The sequence below is a fragment of the Carassius carassius genome, chromosome 31 (assembly GCF_963082965.1).
Source record: "Carassius carassius chromosome 31, fCarCar2.1, whole genome shotgun sequence".
NCBI lineage: Eukaryota > Metazoa > Chordata > Actinopteri > Cypriniformes > Cyprinidae > Carassius > Carassius carassius.
In genome coordinates this window covers 193,042-216,844 of record NC_081785.1, presented here as the reverse complement: position 1 = coordinate 216,844, position 23,803 = coordinate 193,042, and the positions used below count along the sequence as shown (strand labels likewise).

Genomic DNA, 23,803 nt, shown 5'->3' with positions numbered 1-23,803 from the left:
GCTCTAACTGAACATTGAATGGTTTGTATGTCTAATCTTCTTCTGGAACATAAAGCATTGGGTGTTTGCTCTGTTAATCTGGAGTAACTGTTAAAGGGTGAATGAAGAGCCACATAAAGGTTTGTACAACCATCATCTCTAAACGGTTTAATAAAGGATGTTATGACCAGATAATGAACATTACAAATTTATCATGTTTATCATCACAGATTATTGACACACAGATTGATGCAATATTATATGTGGTTGCTAGGGTGCTCTGGGTGGTTGATTAAAGCACACACTGCAAAATAGATTTTCTTAGCCAGTATATAAATAAGCTATAAGGATTCAGTTCAGAACTACAGCACAAACTCAAATAAAATGTTAAAACTACAAATATGGTGGATGTGTGCGACCAATGGTTAGGTAGAGATGTTTAGATAAAGGGGGGTGAGATTCTAAAAAAAATATAAATTTATTTTTTTTACTATTTTACAAATGTACTTCCTGAACTTACAACATAAGCAAGCATATTCTAGTTATGACTAGTGAAAGATGGGTTGAGCACTATTACCAGCATTAATAACAACAAATGTCGAGTCACTCCTTAAACTCCTCTCACTCCTCTGATTGGTCACTCATGGGGGCTTGTCAGGTTTATTTTTAAAAGTTCTCGATGTTTCCAAAAGCCTCACAGTGCAGCATACTTGCTCTCTCATTTTATCACATTCGATGTATGCCTATAAATGTTTTAGATACTCATTCAGTAGCTCAAATTTATCAGCAATTTTTAAATACTTGTTTACAATTTTTTGTGCATTATTTTCTGATGTCAAACATTTTGAAACTACAGTTCACAGCATACAAGTATAAAACATTATTATATATATATATTGTTTTGTGTAGCACAACTAATTAAATAGGTATGGATTCTAAATGTAAGATAATAATAGAAAACAATCAACTACTGAATAAACTACTTTTATTTCATATCATTTCATCATTTAATTTCATATGCATGTTGTTCAGTGTTGTGAGATACCTGTGTGTTTTGCATTGCATTTTTATGAGAAATCACAAATATATAACAGTGTTTGATATGCACAAAGAGCAGGGATCTCATTGCACTGTAATAGAAAGCGACAGTATCATCTGAATCTCTTGTAAAAGCTTGCATACACATGCTTAGTGTTTATGAGATGACCGGTCATGCAGCAAAACACTATAGTTTCCCCTCGAGCTAGGGTGTGGTTTACGCTGAATTTTTCAGGTGTGGCTGTACAAACACAGACATAATTTGCTGCATATTAATGCAACCCAGAATCACACATTGACATTCTATATGCTGAACTAAACCACATATACAGTAGAAACATGTTCCTCCCACAGGCGTAATCGCTTTCATCATTTGCACTTTGGCCTCATTACTCACGCTCTTTATTGTGATGCTCTGTTGTTGTATATATACATTGCCAACCCAGACAGCACACGAACGTTTGCGAGATGTCTGTTAAAGATCGCTTCATCTGGAAAGCATCTGCTGCGTACGAACATCTGATAGATGTTTTTAAAATGCAGAGGTGTGAAGTATTTGAGTAAATGTAATTAATTACTGTACTTTAGTTTGACTGAGCATCAAATGTATAAGCAACCCTTACTCTCTACTTCACTTTTGAATAAGCATCTGCACACTTTACTCCAATACATTTGAGTTACACATGACATTTTGCATGGCACCTAGCTTTTCCTGAAGTACTTCATTTCTGCTACAAAAGAAGGGATATCGCCAACTACAGGGCACTGAAAGTACTGTATCTTGTGTGTTTTTTCCTTCCTCATCCAAGCTTGTCAACAAGGCTACTTTACACTGATATGAGCTCCTTAGCAAGTAGCTGTGAATCACAGGTGTTTTATACTCGAGATGAACACATGACCTCAGCCGACAATCAAGCCCTGCACATCCAGTGCAAGAAGGCTTTGACTGTTTCATTTTACTAAACATTAGTTTATTTATCCTTTGCTGAAATTACTTTTCGAAGGATGTTGTTGTTTATATATATATATATTTTTTTTTTTTCAATTTTGAGGTTTTCACTTTTATTTTGGTTTTAGAACATGTGATTGCTCTCTTCACAAATGAACTCTTTCTTGTTTTTATTACATGTTCTTTGTGCCTCGTCTTGGACTTTTATGTCACTTCCTGTCTCCCTATTTGTAGTCCGTTGCAATCCTCGATTCGTCTCCCCAGGTTTTTGTCTTGTTATCCCCCTGTGTATATATATCTTTAGTGTTTCTTTTGGTTCATGAAAGTTGTTGAATTAAATGTTTGTTTATTTGCCTGTCATGCTCTTCTTTGTTCCCTTTTGGTTTACTAAAACTAGTTAGTTCTAGTTTTCCATCAAATAATACCTGCACATAGATCTTTGCCTCAGCCTGTTTTCCCCAGCTTCTCCACAACATTACAGATTGTTTTAGTGATGTCGAAGTAAAGCATTCTGAACTAATAGCTTTCTTCACTATTGTATCAGAAAAAGGTTCATGACAGGAAGCTTTTTAAAACAGTTTATGCTGTGGCCATCTAGTGGTCATAAAAACAAATAACACCTTCCAAAATATCATGTTCCATTACAGCCAGTGGTTTCTACAACTGAGTACTGCACTAAAATAAGTCAAATAAATAAAACATAAATTCAAAAATTAATCTAAGCTGTGTTTGTTTTAACTCTGCCTCGGTCTTTGATATTTCAGATATTTTCTGATATCACTGATATGTAATGGCCAAAAGTAATTTTTGAGTTCAATATATAAATTACGATTAAAAAAATGCTAACACATTGCAATGTAATAATGTAACATTAAAGGAAATGCTGATACAGTGCTTTAATGTGAAATGTGTTGTTGTTGTTTTTATACAAGCTTCGAAGCTTCAGTGTTGAACATGCCAAAATAAAATTTGGCGTGTCACTTTAACAAATGCATAAACAGAGTCTATAATTAATACAAGTAAAATACTTAAGTAGCCGATACTGGGCAAATCAGATACTCTAAGAGTTGTTTTGGAAATGGTGACTTTTAACCATTATCTAATTTTCATTGTAGCTATCTATCCTTTTACTCAAGTATGTTTTTTAGGTCCTCTTCACACCTACCATCTTAAAGACATTTTCTAAACGTCTATTTGACATCTGATAGGAAACGTCCTCTAGAATGCACTTGTAGATGTAAATGCATGATATCAAATCGACGTCGAAGAGATATAATGGTGTTGCTCAGAAGACTAAATGAAGGGCTTTATTTCCAATTGGATGTTAAAATTCCTTAGAAGAAATAAAAATAAACTAACTTTGAAACGTGGAAGTAAGCTATATTCTGTTAACATGCGTGACTTCCGGTGCATTTGATGCTGTGTAAATAGAAGGATAACAAAGTGCAGTAAATGTTAAAACTATTAGCGTGTTTAGAACTACAACAATACATTAATGCAACAATAGGTTGCTGTAAATTTTACAGTAACTTACTAGCAGCTGAATGCGAGTAAAATACTGTAAAAATGTTTACATTGTTATTACTGTAATTGCATTTACAGTATTATTACCGTATTTTCATTTATAGTATCAGTACTGTACACATACTACAGTGAAATGCTGTTCACATTACAAAAATCCATAACAGTGAATGTTTTCATGTAAATATCAGTTTGGGATATCAAGCAGCATAATGGACAGAGAACAGAAAAATAAATGTTCAATATCTTCAACTGACGTGTTACAAACACATTCACTATGAATATATCTGCTATTTTTTATAGAATAAAACTTGTGAATTTTGTTCTTTTACTCTATTAGAAATAACATATTTGTATGGTAATGTCCAAATGCTATGCCAATAAGATATACAAGGCATTTGGATTTACATGGATTATTGTTATTAAAACGTTTGTCAAAAAAGGAGAGGCCATTTACAAAAAGTTTTGGATTTTGTACGATTGTATTATTAATAATAATAAGAATTTGGTTAAGAATCAAAATTATTATGACACTTGAACAGCATTAATTTCTTTGTTACGTTATTTTTGGTTTACAGAAAAAAAAAACAACAACAACAAAAAAACATATTACGTAAGAAAATTGGTGAGTGTATATTGTCAATTAATATGTTAAGCCAAATCCTATTTTTATTCTTTCTAGTAATTATGAGTGATATCACCACTGTGCCATATAAAACACCAGTAACACATTAGATTAAGGTTCATATTTTAGCATTACTTTAGTTAACATTAACTAAGTGTGAACAATACTTATACGTCTTCTAACTATCATTTTGCATTATTGACACTGTTTTCCTAATGAATGTTGTTCAGTTGCTTAGACGCAATGTATTTTGTTTAAAGCGCTATATAAATAAAGGTGACTTTGATGTCATTTATTAATCTTCGTACATTTAGGCTACTAATGCATTATTAAAATCCAACGCTGTGCTTGCTAACATTAGTTAATATACTGTGGATTAACATGAATGAATGACTGTACTTTCCTTAACCAACATTAACAAAGATTAATAAACAATGTAATAAATGTATTGTTTGTACATGTTAATACATTAACATTAAGTAATGGAACCTGTGTTTTTATAAAAGTGACCAAGTAATGCTAGTTTTTATTTTTGGCCAAAGCATTTACTAGTTATATAAGGACACTGGAACAAAAATAAATAAATAAATAAATAAATTCCCCCCAAGTTTTTCAAATAAATAACATGGGACCATATTAAAAAAGTATGTTTATTAGAAATATATTTTTTATATTCAATATTTATTTATTTATTTATTTATTCTTACATTTTGTTGAAAGTCGTAAAATTTAGAACATTTATCCCACCATAAGATTGAGTTTATTAACATGAACACAAAAGGTTTTTTTTTTTTAGGTTAAGACGGCTTTTGTACAGCTAAACGGGAAGCCTTGCACGTTTTAAGCGACTCTCTTCTCTTTTTGATAGTTGAATAGTTGTCATAATATATATTTTTATTATTATTTATATAAAACTGCACCGCAGAAATGCGCGGCAGCGCGGGTCACGTGGTTTTACGCTTTGTGGCGTCAATTCCAGCACAGTGACGTCACGTCAGTCGCTCAGGCCTCAGTTCATTCTGCTAGTCAGGAACTGTTTTTACCTGTTTAGCAGGTAAGCAGATCGAGCCACATTCCACCAGCACTGGTTTATCTGCTTCATTTGATCTCGTTTGATCATACTTTCTGTCTTCTAATGTCAGAACTGCCATAAAAAATGTTGACTGATTACATTCGTGTTTGTGAAGCTACAACAAACGAGCAGGGCAAAGCAGATTCACTTGATTTAAGGTTATAAGAAATCAAACCACGTCTCAGATTAAGCGTTTCAGATATTTAAAAAAACAATGACATTTTTTTTTAGCAAGTTTAAATGTTTTAATCGTTCACGTGTAAGTGAAATACTTCAAAACCCTGCTGATGAGATTAATGTGGTTCGTTTATTGCTGGTTTGATTGCTAGTCTAGTTGATGGATTTCCTAGTTATTAGTATGAAAAACAAATATGATATTACAGGTTTAGAATGATAAACAGTCAGGAAAAAACACCTAATACTGGAGTATCGCAGCTTTACCGTGGTATTTTGATATAATCATATTTAAAATTCTAATTAAAACTGGTCATTTTAAATACAGTTGATTTGTCATGGTATGTTTACAAAATACAAGCTTTACATGTATGAATACACTGTGTTTGTCTGCTCAGTTGTTTTTTTTTTGCTTGTAAACAAGTTTGATGTGCAACAAAAACAAGTTTTGCCAGTCTATATATATAGGCTAGATTTTTACTGTTTTTTTTTTTTGTTTGTTTTTTTTGTTTTTTTAAATAAGTGTCTTCTGTTCATCATGACTGACTGCATTTATTTGACCAAAAAATAGAAAAGAAAAACGATAATATTGTGAACTATTATTACCATTTAAAATACTGGTTTTCTATTTTAATATACTTTAAAATATAATTTATTTCTGTGATCAAATCTGTATTTTCAGTGCATTACGCCAGTTTTCAGTGCCACATGATTCTTCAGATTTATTATCGATATTGGAAACAGATTTGTTGCTTAACATTTTTTATTTATTTATTTGATATATATATTCTTTGTTTATTTATTTTACATTTTATGATTTGATCAATTCCTCATTTTTAGAAAGTGTTTAATTTAGAATTGTTTTGTATTCATTCTTTATTTATTTATATAGCATTTTTATCATTTAATTAATTGTTATTTAGTTGTATGATTAATTTATTTACTATTTATCATTTTTATCATTTAATTAATCTTTTTAGAAATATTTTATTTTATTATCATTTCTAATTTTCATTTATTTAGCTTTTTTTATGATGCGATTATCTTTCCAACCCTTGTTTTAACCCTTTCCTATTAAGCAACAGCACGAGCGTGAGTGCATTTTGGATTAACTGTTCCTTTAAATTTTTTCAAAAAGAGACAAATGCACCAATAGTTGAAAAAAACACCCTTGATTTCAAAATTTTATTCATGAAAAATCACTTGTGCAATAATAAAAATGTACTGAGATGAGATTTGTGGAGTTCTTCACAGCAGATGTGGGTGGGGTGGGCGAGTGAGGGGTAATTTTAACTATGAGTGAGAGCTTAGAGAGAGAGAGAGACTGCGCCGTACGGGCGAGCAGCAGTAGGGCTTTTCTTTGCATTCAGGGATCTTGGCTCGCAGCCCAGCTGGTGTTTTTGTAATCAAGGCATGATCCAGGACTCCATGCACTTCTTCCCTGAGCCGCGTCGGCTGCCTGCCGTTTGGAAGGATCCCAGATTTCCCTGCTGACATGAACAGAGCTGTGAGTGCCACTGGTTCTCATTCCTCCACTTGCTTTTTCTCACTCTTTTGTACACATCTTTCCTTTTCCAGCAGTCTGGAGGAGGGTGGGCGCTGGATCTAAGCTGAAGAACGAGGCCTCGGTTTAGACACGAGAGCGTCCGTCAGCTGATCGTGTGTTGGCCTTTTTGACATGTGATCCGTACGGATGAGTGGGAAGCGGCCGCTGGAATGTTCTCTGTCCTTTTGCAGCACTGATGATTCACGCTGGCTCGTATTGCGCTGGATTTTCCTCCGCGTGTTTGTTTTGGTCCCCTGACAACCGAAGTGTCTGTGAGTTCTCTGCGCACTTCCCTTCAAAACGCTGAAAATGTTCCTTGAAGGAGTCGTTTCGTTACATTCTGTGCGCTCCTTTATCTTGCGTTGAACACAGAAAGAGATTTTGTTGAAGTTCACATGAAAATGGAAATTTGCTGACTCACCTTCAGACCATCTGAGATCAGGATGAGTTTGTTTCTTCATCAGATTTAGAGAAATGTAGCATTGCATTCGGTATCTTAGCAGTGAATGGGTGCCGTCAGAATGAGAGTCTGATAAAAAACATCACAATAATCCACAGCACTCCAGTCCAACAGTGAACATCTGGAGAAGACAAAACCTGAAACAAATCCAGCATTACACAGCAACACATAGAGTCTACAATCCATAATAACACTTCCTCCAGTGAAAAAGTGTTCTGGTCTGAATCAGGAGAGAAATCTGCACAGATCAAGCAGCGTTCAAACAGCTCTAAACAAATATGATGCTGGATTTTGATGTGAGAGACAACAAGAGATGCACTTTCTCACTGGAGGAAGTGTTATTATGGATTATAGACTCATATTTAGAGACGTTCCAGTTTGCAGAGATATTAATAATAGTGCATTTTTTGTCTTTTAAAAATGCATATTTAACAGTAGTAACTTAAGTTACTTTTAATTTATGTGCATTATCAAAAACAAGAACATCTGTAAAAAAAAAATATATATATATATATATATATATATATATATAGAAACAACCTCATTTTTATATGGTGAAATTGAATTATTCTGACTGTTTGAGGCTTATTTAAATGAACCATTGGTCTTCCATAGTAGCATGCATTTAGATCATGAAAACCACAGTTAAAACCTCAATACCATGGTAAAAATGTAACTGTATGGTTTCTAGGTATTTGAATGAAAAACAGTAGTCTGTTTTCTTTAAATGCACAAATGCTTTAGCTTAATCACAGAATACTGTAATTATACTCTTTTAATACATGTCTACATTAATAACATGATCACATTTCTTCCACTATACCATGATGTAACAGTAAATGCATGGTAAATGATGTGATTTGTAGATGGAAAAGGCTTCTGATTGTATTGTTGCACACATATCTCGATGATTATGGTTATGTTTTATCGCCCAGCCGTAGTTTGCAGGGATGAAAGCATCCTTGGACCTGAGCTGACTCTGTTCTCTCTCAGATCCAGATTTACTCTGTGTGGGAGTATCACTGGCCTGGAGTCAGTCGGGTTATCGCACCGCTTTCATTTTCTCCGAAACATCCACAGATTCTGCTTTTACTGACGTGTAGTGAATAGGATGCTGTGCTAAACGTTTCTCTTCAGCTGTGTAGGGATGTGTTCGTTTTCTCTCTTTAGCCAACTCTGCCAAATCTATATATATAAATATAAAACACAACCACCCCCCCAAAATGGAATCCAGAAAAAACTGGAGAAAAAAAAAGTTTGGGGATTTTTTTTTTTTTTTTTTTGCCCTGTCAATTTGTAGACATTTATGTAAAATAAAAGTGCCCTTTTTAATTTTTTTTTTTTTTTAATTATTGATTACATTTTTTCCCAGTTTTAATTTAGCTGGATTCAAGAGTTTTTTATTTTTTATTTATTTTTTATTTTTTTGCTTTTGCTTTTTTTTCTGGATTCTATTTCCCCCCCAGTTTATTTGATTTTATGGATTCCCTTTCAGTTTAATTTTCTTTTCTTCTTTTTTATTTTTCTTTTCTTTTTTTCCTGTTTCATTCTCTATTTTATTCTGGATTATTTTTTAATGGTCAAAATACTTTTTTTATATAAAAAAGCATGTCTAATTAATTTAAATCATGAACACCATACAATTTAACAGTTTTACAAAAATAAAAATGTAAAACACAAGATCCTGGGGTTATTGGATGTGTTTGGCAACCTTTGAAACTGTGAACGTCTTGAAACAGCTGATAGCAAGAAGAGTTTTAATGCGCTGAGCTTCGTAGCAGCTGATGCTAATAATGGCACGTCCATGCGTGCGATGTTAAAGAAAGAAACATCCAAACATTCTGCTCATAGTGTATTTGAGTTTCATTCCTGAACGTTTTCTTCTGGGTCTCTAACATTTTATGTAACATAAATGCAGCAATATTTTGTTAGATTTGGATTATGTAATTCTCCTTTTTTTGTGATCTTGACATGTTCATAAACTGTTTTTTTTGTCCCACAGAAATGATGATGATGATGATGATGATGATGAAGGAACACAAGGACGCAGAGCTGGATAAAAAGATCGAGGCCTTACGGAAGAAAAACGAAGCACTTATGAAACGCTACCAGGTGAAAACCTTGTACTCTTACATTTAAAATCTGCCAGAAAACACGCTCGATTAATTTAAATTTGCAAACAAAAACATTTAAAGTCACGGAACGTCATTCAGAAATCATTTTATGTATTTATTGTGAAAAAAATAAAATGGTAAGAGGTCAGCGATCCCGTAAAAAAGCACTTTTTGTGTATGGGCCTTGCTGAGTTTTATGATGTTCTGCAGGAAGTGGAGGAGGATAAAAAGCGGGCGGAACAGGAAGTGATGCCACTCCACAGCAGGAAGGGGAAGCCTGATGATCTGACTATCACCATCAACAAATCCTCCAACGTGAGCTGCTTTAAAACACAAACACGCTTTTTAAAGTACAGGAATTTATCTTTGCAACAATTACATGTTATTGAACTGAACTGAATCAACATTGAACTGAATTGAGCTGAAAAATATTTTCCTGATTATTGCTGCTTTGAAACAATCTCTGTTTTATAAAGTGAACATTTATTTATTTATTCAAATAAATTCGACTCGACATCTGAAACCTCTAGATATATAATAAAAACGTTTAAAATAAGACAAAACAACCAGAATTTTTTTTATTTTTTTATTATTATTTTTATTTTTATTTATTCATTAAAAAACATTTTTTTGGAATGACCAGGATTCCCAAACCTACGTATATTTAAATAAAAAAATTAAACAAATCATGAATCCTTATCCATTAAATCATAAACAAATGGAAAAGTCACAGGGCCTTCAAATGTTTTTGTGGACAGCAGATTTATAACAAGTTCACTAAAACTAGTCTAGAACCATCAAAAACTCTTACTTTGAACGGAAATGATTAAAAAGTTATTTTATTGTCATTGCTAGAAAAATCAATCTTCCTCTTCTCCACTGACTGTAAAGTTGACCAAACTAAAGTTATTAGAGACTCCATTCAGACCTTGCATGTGAAGTCAAACTGTTAATGAGAAGCGATTATAAACTAGCTCAACATAACCATTTTTTTTCTCAAAATTGAGATTTCTAAATCATCTGAAAGCTGAATAAATCATCTCTCCGTTGATGTGTGGTTTGTTATTATCGGGTAATATTTGTCTGAGATACAACTATTTGAGAATCTGAGGGTGCAAAAAAATCTAAATATTGAGAAAATCATCTTTAAAGTTGTTCAAATTAATTCTTAGCAATGCATATTACTGATCAGAAATTAAGTTTTGATATATTTACGGTAGGAGCTTTATTAAATATCTTCATGGAACATGATCTTTAATTAATCTCCTAATGATTTTTTGCATAAAAGAAAAATCGATAATTTTGACCCATACAATGTATTGTTGTCTATTGCTACAAATATCCCCCAGAGACTCAAGAGTTTTAATTTAGCATTAAAAAAAGGAAAAAAATTAATTAATTGGACCATAAATATTAGTATTGTCATTTTACAGTTGTATTGTAAAATAAAATTATTTTTACATTATTTTTCTTAAGTAGTGTTTTTATAGCGATTATTTTAGCATCAGGGACACTTTTTTTAGTTTTTATTAGTATTTTTAATTTAAATATTTGTTATTTACATTTTTTTGTTTTAATTTAAATTTAAGTACGTTTTTTAAAAAAAAGTGTTTTATTAGTTTTTGTTTTATAAAAATCTGTCTTTATAGTTATTTTTGAAAAATATATGGGAAAAATATGGAACATTTTAATTTATTTCTGTTAAAGTTTATTTTTATTTTTTAAAAAAATCCTTACTTAAAATCAAATGTAAGTAATAAAAAATATTAAACTTATTAAATTTAGTTTTTTTAAATTAAATTTTTTTTTATTGTTTTAACTAGTTGCACATTTTCATTTAGTTTTTTCTTGATTTACAAAAACAACTATATAGACACAATATATAATTGAACAATTACTAATTATTATTATTACTATTAAGTAATTATTTCTTATTTTGTTTAATATTTTTATTTAGTACTAATAACCATCATAATAAAATGAATAACCGTTATTATTGTTATAGTTATACTGGCATATAATCACACTATTTTTGTCCAAATTGTGCAGCCTCACAAGCATGCACAGAAAATCTGGAGGTGTAAAAGAAAATCACATTTTTACGCACAATCATCATTTTATAATAAAAATAACTGTTCAATATCTGTGCAGCCCAACTTTGAACGCATCCAGAAACATTAAAGCATGAATTTGAGTGCTGTTTAATCATGTTGTTTCAGGGGAAGAGGGTGTTCGGTGAACGAAAGGACAGAAACCTGAAGTCTTGTGCTGAAGAAGAGCCGGAGTCCAACAACACTCGAGAAAACCAGTCAATAAAGAGAGTCACGCAGGTGAGCAGAGGTGATCAAAAATACTGTAAAAAAAGTAGTGAATAAAAGTAGTATTTGTTTAAAAATAAATAAATAAAAACTGAAATAAAACTAAACTAAAAATGTTTAAAAAAAAAATGTTTTCTTTTTTTTTACATTATACATGTATACATTTACTAATGTGTCCTTGCTGAATAATTTTTTTTTATAAAAAAAAAAAAAAAAAATAACTTGAAATATTAAAAACATTTTATTTAAACACTAAATCTGTAATAAAAAATTTCGTCCCGATCCCAGAAGTTTAGCATCAAGTCTGTGAGAAAGTCAGGGTGTGCACAGATGCTGAACTGTCTGCGAGGCAGCTACTTCTGTATAATGCAGTGCATTGTGTGTCCGAGCACACAGACTCTTACACAGACTGAATGTGAATGAATGTGGATTCTCAGCAGAGTCTCGATAATAAATTAACGATCCTGAACTGTGAATGGACAGAGCTACAGATGCACATGTCACAGGGAGTTAAACATGCTTTTCTCTAATTAAAGCATCCTGATTCCTGACTGTTTGATCTGATTGAATTCTTTTCCTGATTGACAGTGCCGATCCTGACCTCCCTGGGGCCCTAAGCAAAATTCTGCTAAGGGGCCCTCTAACTGACCCGTGACGCCGTGAGCTATGTAAACCATTTGCCATTGCCACACAGTCACACCTGACACTTCAGTGATCCCAATACAATCCTCCCTCCTTTAAACAAAACAGTCGACAATATAGAACAACAATATAGAACAGAATGAGGTTCAAACAAACAATATTTATTGAATAGAGTATTTCCTATAGAATATTAAGATAACAAGTGAATATTATTAAGTAAGTGAATATTAACGTAAACATAAATAAGAAAACTAAATTGGAAAAATCATATATCTATATCTATATAACTATATATCTATATCTATATCTATATATATCTATATATATATATATTTATATATATATAAATTTATATAATTAATATTACTATTGTTGTGGTTGTTGATGATAATAATAACTATATAATAATAAAATACTCAAAATATATAAAGTCATTTATTATAAATTACATAATCTTACAGAAACAGGAGAGATAAAACTCAGTCCTCATAAAGTCTGTTAAGACGGGGGGCCAATCTGCTGAGTCATTTGGTGGAGCGGCAACTGTTCTATTTGGGTCTGAGCTGCTTGTATCTGCTGCTGGCTGTACACCTCTGGTTGTGCTAGTACTGACTGTGGCTGCCTGTACTTCACCTGGGTCTGTCACTGTGTTCGTACTTTCTGAAGCTGGCTGTTCTGGGTCTGTGCTAGTACTGGCTGAGGCTGGATGTGTATCAACTGAGTCTGTGCTTGTACTGGCTGATGGTCCAGCATCTCCTCTACTGACAAACTTAAGCATAGCACCTGCAAATTTTAGATAACTCGTTTTATAAGCTGCATCAGACCCATTCAAACTGGCTCCCAATTTTCTTTTATACATTTTCAAATATAAAATACTATTTATACTATGGCTTGGCTCTTGTAATATTTAACTAGTGAACTAGTTATGCAGATATCAATAATCCCTGTGAGTGATGACATCATTGATATCAAGAATGAACTTTTGTACAAGTTAACATGTAATTCCTGATATCAAAAATAGACATTGGTAGATAAAAATGAAACTAAGTATTACTATTAGCTATTAGTATTAATATTATTAGTATTAGCTATTATTGACTAACTATTAGTAAAAATAATCAAGAATTCACATTGCAAATAGTAAAAAAATGTCCAGCTAATCAACATTTTAAATTCAATATAGCCTATAAATCAAGTCAATCACTGTCAAATTATCAATACATTGCTTTCCATCTTGCATAATTAGTGCAGTGCAGTGTAGAGTTTTTAACTACACATTGACTGAGACTAGATAATCAGTGTCTTGTTTTAAAAGTATGTATGTATAATGTGCACTTTTGATGAGGAGTGCCATCATTCACGCCCATATATTGTACAGTCTGTCTGGTCTCCACATATATTTCTGCTTGAAAAATGCGCATTTCATTTCGTGCATGCGCATATGAACGCATGATAACACGCGACGCGGTTATCTTTTCCGAGCTGCAGTAAACAAACACCGTTGCACTTTGTCGTTTATCAAAAACAAACGTAATAAATAATTGTATTTTACTCTCACTTTTGTCAGGCGCAAAGTGATGCAAGAGATGCACTGCCTGCCTGCCCAGCTAGGTTAGGAAGACCGAAAAAACACAACAGAAATGCACATAAACCCAAGTATAAACTTTACTTTGCTGACCTCAAACTTAGAGAGGAGAGAAGACAAGTTTACCTGATTGTTGTTCCCGCAGTTCACTTTCATGGGTTTTTTTTTCCTCTTTTCGTGACCAGAGGATAGTTTCGCTTCATTTTGTCATGGATGTTGTAAACATTAATTGACGGTGACGTGACGCGCTATGACACGAGGAGGAGGCGGGGCCTTGAGTAATTTGCGGGGCCCTACGCAGCTTGCGTAGTGAGCGTATAGGGCTGATCGGCTCTGCTGATTGACGTTTTTTTTTTTTTGTTTGTTTTTTTTTTTTTTTTTTTTTTTGATCATTTTTTTTTTTTTTTTTTTTTATTAAACTTCAATATACAAGTACAGATTTTGTGTACAAACAGTAACAATCACGCCAGGGGAGAAGACAACTAAGATAACATACAATAAAAGAAGAAAAAAATAAATAAAAAAACAAATCATACAAATGCATTGTAAAGCAGAAACATTGTTTGCTGATTGACGTTTTCTAGGCACCAGCTGCGATCATGACGTCACTACAGAAGGTGTACTGCTTACGTTTGTCCACACGAGGGCAGTGTGTCTGTACAGAAATGATCAAAGCAGATTGTTTACAGCAACATCCAAAATATTAACCTTTGTACTGAAATATAGATGGAGCATTAAACCCTTTTACCTGCCATGTAGAAAATGCATTTTTGCTGTTAAAAAAAAAAAACAAGTGGTTTTAATAATAATAAATGCAAATTATTTAATGTGCATTTCTCTTTCTAGTGTATGTTATGTGCTTATGCGATATCCCATTTTGGTTTCATTCTCAAAAATTATTTAATGTACACTAACACTTTTTTTTTATGTAAAGTTTTTTATGTTTTTCTTTTAAGAAGTTTCTTCTGCTCAACAGGCCTGCATTTATTTGATCAGAAATATAGCAAAAGCCATAATATTGTGAAATAATTTTACTATTTAAAATAACTGCTTTATATTTGAATATCTGTTAAACTATCATTTATTTCTGTGATGCTCCGCTGTATTTTCAGCATCATTCCTCCAGTCTTCAGTGTCACATGATCTTCAGAAATCATTCTCATGTACTGATTTGCCGATCAAAAACATGTTATATTCAAATGTTATATTTCACAATATTACTGCCTTTTCTGTATTTCAGATGAAATAAATGCAGGGTTGATGAGCAGAAGAGACTTCTTAAAAAAACATTAAAAATCATACTGTTCAAAAACGCTTGACTGGTAGTGTACATAGAAAGCATATTAAATACAAGTAAAGTGTCTACTTTATTGTTTCAAATAACGTTTGTGCAAATATAAGATGTCCCATCGTCATTTAGTGTTATGCAAAAATTAAAAAACATGCTTATTCCGACCCGTACTTATTAAAATATATAAAAGAATTCGAATTTTTATCATATTTTAAATGATATCTTTTTGAAAAAAGACCAAATTGAAAGCTGCATTCAACGTCTTGATGCTTGATGCCTGAAATCAGAGGGTTGTGATTTCTGATCACTAATATGCATTGCTAAGATTTCATTCGAACACCTTTAAAGATGATTTTCTCAATATTTAGATTTTTTTGCACCCTCAGGTTCCAGATTTTCACATAGTTGTATCTCAGACAGATATTGTCAGATCCTAACAAACCACACATCAATGGAAAGATGATTTATTCAGCTTAATTCCTGACCATCATGACTGGTTTTGTGGTCCAGGGACACATCTCTAAATGCTCTTCACGGACAGACACGCTCTGTATTTGACTCTCTCGTAGGTCACGGAGGCCATCGCTGACCTGAACCTCGTCTCATCCCAAGAAGAGCAGCTGGAGTATCTGCGATGGAAGAAGGAGCGCGAGGAGATCGACCGAGAGCGTGTGGCTCGACACAAGAACGCTGAAGGCCAGTGGAGGAGAGCCTGGGACATGGAGAAGACCGATCTGATGTAAACCAGATTTCTGTTCTGACGTGAGAGAGCGAAACTAACCTTGCACCTTGATTTAAGTAACCCTAAGCCAAATCCTATTTCTAACCATAAAGTAAATAAATGGTGTTAATTAATATTACTCAGTGCTTATTTGTTTAGTTACACAGTAGCAAGGACACCTTAAAATAAAGTGCAATCAATAATTATTCAAAAGCATTTTTGGTTTTCGGCCAAGATTTTACATTTAGGTGAAAATGAAGATTTACACCTTAATAAAGTTATTAATTAAGTCATTTGTTATATTTCCATCCATGCATTTTTTATGCAAAATTTAGGATATTACATTTTTTTTTAAAAAAGTTGAGATGTGCATCAAATCTTAAAATTCACATAAAAAAAAAGATTTGCTTAATTTGAAGCGGTCGTCATTTGTAACGTAGGAAAAAAGCCACAGATTTAAAATATTTAGGCCTTAATTTAAGATCAATGTATTAGAATTGCCTATAAAATTCCCTCCAGTTTTTATTAAATGGTATTAACATTAAACAAAAGAAAACTTGTCAAATAAAAACAGATTAGATTTCTGCACTAAAAAAAAATGCTATCGTTTAAATCAGGGGTTTTCAAACTGTGGGTCGCGACCCACTTGTGGGTCACAGAATGGAACAAGGTGGGTCGCACAAAGTCACTTGGCTGCAGCTAAATTTGCGTTTCAATGACACACACACACACAGTTCAGTCTAGGGCTGCACGAAAGTGACGAGTGGGAACGGTGCGAGGCCGGTGGAGTGATTGGAATTGAGCGACACCTGCTCGACTCACCAGTCTCGAGAACCACGGAGGAGATCGGAAGGATACAAAAGAGGAGCGTCCGTCTCCCCGGCAACTCACTCCAGCCCACCGCCTCGAGCATCCTCCTTCGCCCTACTCGATGGCACTGCGGATTCACCTCAGTGCCGAGGGATCTTCGGCAGCGCGTCCCTCCTTCCTCCCAGGCTTCGGCACCAGTCTAACACATTAAAAACTTCTCAATCACGGGAAGGAGGAGGCGGGAACCGGGAACCCACTCGTCACAATGATATAGCCCACCAACATTAATAAGGACTGCAATATCCTTAGTGTGATTTTCGAATTGCAATTAAGTCCGCGTGCTTTGCGTGTTTTGAAGCGCGGGCGCGCACGAGTTGTAATAACAGTGAAGGTCTCAGAGCAATGTCATTAAAAGGTTCAATCGGTCCGCATTATTAAAAGAGAAAAACTTGCTCACTTCAATACACTATATTCCGCATGAGATTGCATACACCAGAAAACAAATGTTACGAAAACGGTTTCAGGTAGGCCATGTTCATTCATTTCTATCGTCCGTTTGAGCTCTGTGCACTTTTTTCGTTCGGGAAACGGTTTGTAAAAAGCATTTCACATGTACAGGGTGAGCAGTGCACAAACGCAGGGTTAATTGTAACACTACAAGATTTAAACATTTCCACATAACAAAATGCACAAAAAAATAATGCAATACTCCTTGACGTATCATCTCTTTTTAGAGAAAAATTTGCCAAAGTTCAGAAATCTTTTGAAGATATTGCTGAACATTAATTTAACCATTGCTAAAATAAATTTCTGCCTGAACTTAATGTCATCCAGTTTGTTTTTTTTTTGTTTATTTAAAACGAGACACATGTTTATTATTATTTTTTACCTATTTCACAATTATTTTAATCTCCAAACAGTTTTAGATAGTTCTGCTTTGCTTCTTATGCTTTTTCTAAAAAAAGTGTTGGATTGTGCTCCGTTCTCACCGACACACACGGAAGGATCGTGAATGCATTTTCTGCAACAAAACACAGCAGCGCAGATTACAGTTCACTGGAGTGAGCCTGTTTAACGTTTTTATGGACACTACATATTCTAAAGTCTGTAAACAAAAATTAAAACTTAAATATTAATAGTGATTTTTTTCAGGTGTAGGCCTACTCTAAAATAAAAAGTTTTTTTTTCTTAAATACTTCATTTCTGTCATCAAACTTTTAAGTAAGATTAGGCTTAAAGTAATATCAACCTTTTTTTTCCTCAAATATTGTGGTGGGTCATGAAATAGATTACACTTGTCTAGGTGGGTCGTGGAATGGAAAAGTTTGGGAACCACTGGTTTAAATTATTGGTTTTTTTTTTAAATAAAACAGATGAAAATAGTTAATTTATTTGATTTTATTTAAATAATCCTATTTCTGAACTGTGTTTATTCAAATTGCTTAAAACTAGCATAAATCTGTTCACAGTGACAATAATTACTTTAATTAAAAAGCATGAAAATGGTTAAATATGATTAGCTGTGGGGCAAGCAATATTCAGTTAGTTAAAAAAAACACTGAAACTACTTGGATTTATTGATGATAAATATAAAAACACAGTTATTGTGTTTATTAATTAACACACAATTTTACATGCAATTCAAAAATATATAATATTTTTTATAGCAATTTCTATTTTTATTGATAATTTGTGGGCGTTTTCCCAGGAAGCGATGATTTTGTTCTCTTGTGATGGAAATGTCGCAACTTTTTTATGCAATATTCCCATTTTTGCCAATGTTTCTACCTAATAAGGAGCCTGAAACAATATCAAAATAGATACTGGAGATATACAGTAGTAATTTTCTGTAATTGTCTAAATTTGCAGCAGTAATATCACATTATGATAATAATGCAAAAGAAGCATGGCCATTGGGAAAACGTGGGCGATGCACAATTCAGATCTTAGTTTAATATCTCACTCTGACAAATGTTTTGGGAGCAGGATGCAGCAGGATTCGTAAATGACTCCTGTTTAATGTCACAGAGGTGATAAAAGCTCCGTGTTTACGCTCTGATGACTGTTAAAGCTTCGTAGATGTCAAACTTCTCCAATAAACACGAGCTGATACAGAAGAACTTGAAAAACCTCTTATAGACATGTTTGGATCTGGTGCTTCTGTTCTGGGAATGTTTATGAATCACGTCTCTTGTGAAAGCGAGTGCTATTTAGGGTCAGATGCTCATGAGACATGATGACTTTAATTTAAGGAATAGAATCTAACTTTAATTAGAATTAAAGGTCATCCTGGAAAAGCCACATAGTCTTTGTCATGTGTTTGTGGCAGACATTCAGTACAATGTTTTTGACTTGATTTTATTTGTAAATATTTTTTTGTAAGTCAGCATGAAATTAAAATGAATTTGATTTATTTTAATCATTTGTGTTCCCAATCTGATATAGTGGTTTAACTTGAAGAAATTATGACAGAAATATATCACTATTGTACAGTATTCACTTCTTCAATAATAATAGGGTCATTATTATAATTATTAATGATTAATAATAATAATACAGTTTATTAAACACAATTTTAAAGGACTATCAGTTTTTCATGAACATTTAATTAATTGAATTAATTATTGTTTTCCCAAAAAATGTAAGCAATTTTATTAAATTTAATTTTAATTTGTTTTTAAAAGATTAATTAAATTGTTCATTTTGTCTGTTCATATGATGACCACCATTTTTGATAATAAATTCGCATTAAATCATAAAACACATAATGCTAAATAATAATAATAATAATAATAATAAAATAAAATGCAACATATCATAAGGCAGTTTTACTAAAACATTTGTAATTATTATATTGCTTATGCTTTTTTAAATCAATTGATTAGACATCTTTTTTGCTTATTAACATTTAATTCAATCATCAACAGATCAGAAAAGTTTAAAACTGAAAACACAGATATAAAAAAAAGATTTCACCTCTTTAAATAACATTTGCTGACTTTTACCAACCATGCTTATTTTTACTAAATATTTTAAATACTCAGAAATTACATTCTGAAAGTAAAATGGGTTTTGAATGCTGTTTGTGTGTTTTACTCTATAATTTTATATCTAATATCTTCTCTAAGATTACCACCTAATGGATTTGCATAATAATATGTAGCTCCGCCCCAAACTCACATGATTGGTTGAGCCAGAGGTTGACATGTCAGGCCTCTCGTCAGCAGCTTACCTGAACTGAGACGTCAAAAATGAAAAGAATTAAGCATTGAAAGTCTTTAGTGGTAATTAGTTTATAGTTATATCGAAGGGTTTTCCTAGAGTAAGGCTTCTGTGGATCTCTGTGCACATTGAAAGTGCATCACTTGTGTTTTCTGTGTGTAATGATGTCATCATCATCAAACAAACAAACTTCAGGCCAAGTGTCAACAAATGTCTGGAAGTCTCCAGTGTCTCAAATGGGTTTCTCCCCTGTGAGCACTATTGAGAGGACGGGAAAGGGGGTTATTTTTAGGGTGCTTTGAATGCCTTGCCTTATTTGGGACGGTTTGAAGGACCAGAGATCGTTCAGAGCCGCGAGACGCTTCAGGGACGATCGTTTTGTGTGAGGTTGAAGATAGAAAAACACTTGAGAGCACAAGAGAGCAGAACAATCACGTCACAGTCGAATATCGACCCTGTACTGAAGTGGGTTAGTCTCACAAACAAATGTTCAGATCATGTTGTACTCCAAAATCAAGAAAGAAAAATTATTATTAACAAAAAGTATATATATTAAAAAAAATTATATTTTATAAATATATATTATATATTATAAAAATTTATATTATAAATTAAAAAATAATATTATAATAATTTTATATCTATATATTTAAGTTAAAAATATAAATGAGAAATAATATAAATACATTATATTTAATTTAAAAAAATAAAATTTTACTTAAAATATAAGTTGTTTATTATTAAATATATATACAAAACATCTAATATTAATAATAATATTAATAATATAAACACTAATATTGATATTAACAATGTTAATAATCTAATATTATTCAAGTTAAATATATTTAATAGTATAAATATACTAAATTATATTTAAAAAATGAAAATTACTAAATTACTATATATATTAAAAAAAAAATCTTTTTTTTTTTTTTGTCTTTAAGAAAGCACTACAAAGAAATCTTATTGGTCCCAAAATAAGCTCAATTTTCTTTATCCAGATTGTTATTTATTAATTTTTTATTTATCTGTAGGTTCTCTGAAAAGGAACATGAAGGAGCATCGAACCGAGGTGAGCAAATTAACTCATTTATAGCTCAGATGGTATATTTATATTTATGTTGTGCTTTCTGTGTGGCTTGTATTTTGTATCTGAATTAATTATGTTTGATTTATAGGAGGTCGAAACACTAGGAGAGGAAATTCGAGAGTAGAAGGATCCAGAGGTGCGTAAGACTTAAAACTTGTGATTATTCAGACTAAAAAATAAAGCATGGACCGTCCAAATCTTCATTAGCAGGTCATTTAATGCTTGGATGTTCAAATTTGCATTAAAATTGTGAATGGATATTAGAAAATAAACACTTAAAAAGAAGATATGAACAAATAAAACATTCATTCATTCATAGTATATGTGTGTGTGTGTTTTGCCATATTTTTATTATTCTTTTTTTATGTACATATATTTTTCATTCATTTTAATTTCAGTTTTACTTTCAATTTAATTCAAACTATTTTTAAATAAAAAATGTTGCCAGGTGACAAAAGATTTAAAATTTTCAATATTCTAAGTTAAGATTAAAAAATAATATTACATTTAAACTTATTAGATATTTAACAAAAAAAAATGAAATGTGAAAATATTAAGTTAAGTAAAATTTAAGCTAAATTAATATTGGAAACTTATATAAAATATATTAAATTATATATAAATATAATTAAATATAAAATGCTTAATTTAAAAATATTTAATTTAAAACAAATTACTTATTTACTTTTTTAAATTTACTCACAGCTTATATAAAATATTACATTGTACATTAATTAAAGATAAAACATATTGCATTTAAACATATTCAATATAAAAAAATGTATATGAAAATATTAAGTACAAATTTAAGCTAAATTAATATTGGGAACTTACATAAAAATAGTTGATTATTTACAAATATAAATTAATTAAATTAACAAATATTTAATATAAAAAAATGTATTTACTTTATGAAAATTACTTAATTGGAAGCTTATATAAAATATTACAATATATTTAGAAAAAAAATAAAAATATTAAATTAACAATATAGAACATAAAAATATTAAATTAAAATTTGAGTAGAATTTTCTTTGAAAGCTTGTATATAAACATTTTAAATTATATATAAATTAATTAACATTAAACAATATTATATTAAATTATATATACATTTTATTTTATTAAATATAAAATGCTAAATGTATATAAAAATGTATACTTGTTTACTTTATAAAATTTACTTAATTGGAACTTATATAAAATATTGTACATAAAAATAAATATAAAAATACTAAATTACAAATATTGAACAAAAATATTAAATTAAAATTTGAGCTCATTTTTTTTAAAGCTTATATATAAAAATATTAAATTATCAATAAATAAATTAACATTAAATAATATTATATTAAATTATATATAAATAGAATTTAATTAAATATAAAATGATAAATGTAAAAATATTTAATATATTAAAAAATTACTTGTTTACTTCATTCAATTTACTTCATGATATAAAAAATAAAATGTAAAATATAGAACATCAAAATGCAAAAACATTAAAAGCTTATATATAAAATATTAAATTATATATAAATTAAATTAAACAATATTATATAAAATTATTATATCAACAATATATAATTATAATTTTGGTAGTTTACAGTACAGTATATAAAAATCTGAAATGATCTCCTGCAGTCACAGTGAGTTCATGAAATCATATTCTGTGTTGTGTGTTGATGAGCTAATGTTGTTCTTTAGGTGGACAGCAAGCGTCGGACAGGAAGAGGAAGTGTGTTCCAGTGGTGGGCAGTAAAGCCAAGGGTAAAGAGCGTCTGACGGGGCGAGCGAGGAGGTAAACTGACCTCAAACTGCTCACAAAGCCATTATTGCATACATTTAGCCCCATTTAGAGGACGATGGGAAATGCTTTCAGAGCAGTTTACGGTTTTGTGCATTTCCCATTAACGCTCTTGATCACATGACCTCGTATTATCCGAATTATTATGAGCTCCTAATTATACAGTTAATGCATGTTCATTTACTCATTACACAAAGAGACCGATGCTATTATAGAAGATATTAAGTATTCAATTGAGATATTTTATTAAAGACTTTATTAATAATGGCATCTAAGATCACCAACTGAAAGTAACACATTCTTTCACTAAATTATATAACAATATATATTTTTTAAATAAATTAATATATCTAATTACTGTATGCTAATTAAGAGCTAATTGCAAATAATGTCTTGGTTTTGTCCTGATAGGTGGGATGCGAAAGAGCAGGAAGAGCATCTGCAGGTGATTCATTATTATTACATTCATTAGAATTTGTGCTTAATTTTCATGAAAGTAGTTATGTAATAAAATATAATAATAGTTTTAAATATAGACTTTAAATTCAGTCTTATTTAGATTTTTTATTTAGGTTTTTGGGGTCACGTCTGCACATGTTTTCACGAAATTTACTCAGGTTTGGGACGAAAATGTGCTTGTTTTTTATAATAATAATATAATAATAGTCATAAATATAGATTTCTAATTATGTCTTATTTTTAACTTCTAACTTCTGGACAAATGTAATCAAATTCACTCATATATATATATATATAAATAAAATCACAATAAAATGTATTAATATAGCTAAATATAAGCTTCGAATTCTTCCCTATCTATATTTTTATATTTTTAT

General features: G+C 31.2%; 1 protein-coding gene across 1 annotated transcript; it reads left to right on the top strand.

Annotated features, from left to right (window-relative positions):
• The first annotated feature begins 9,374 nt into the window (after window positions 1-9,374).
• LOC132111865 (coiled-coil domain-containing protein 9B-like) lies at window positions 9,375-22,965 on the top strand. Its single transcript, XM_059519504.1, has 7 exons — window positions 9,375-9,476; window positions 9,689-9,793; window positions 11,698-11,808; window positions 15,884-16,053; window positions 21,105-21,142; window positions 21,249-21,296; window positions 22,868-22,965. The coding sequence occupies exons 1-7, from the start codon at window positions 9,375-9,377 to the stop codon at window positions 22,963-22,965; spliced, it is 672 nt and encodes a 223-aa protein (XP_059375487.1).
• Window positions 22,966-23,803: the final 838 nt, after the last annotated feature.

Excerpts from the sequence above, each read along its gene's own strand:
- LOC132111865 (XM_059519504.1), top strand. The coding sequence starts at position 9,375 with ATGATGATGATGATGATGATGAAGGAACACAAGGACGCAGAGCTGGAT. Across the intron at positions 11,809-15,883 it reads CAATAAAGAGAGTCACGCAG|GTCACGGAGGCCATCGCTGA; the intron begins GTGAGCAGAGGT and ends ACTCTCTCGTAG. Across the intron at positions 21,143-21,248 it reads TGAAGGAGCATCGAACCGAG|GAGGTCGAAACACTAGGAGA; the intron begins GTGAGCAAATTA and ends TTTGATTTATAG.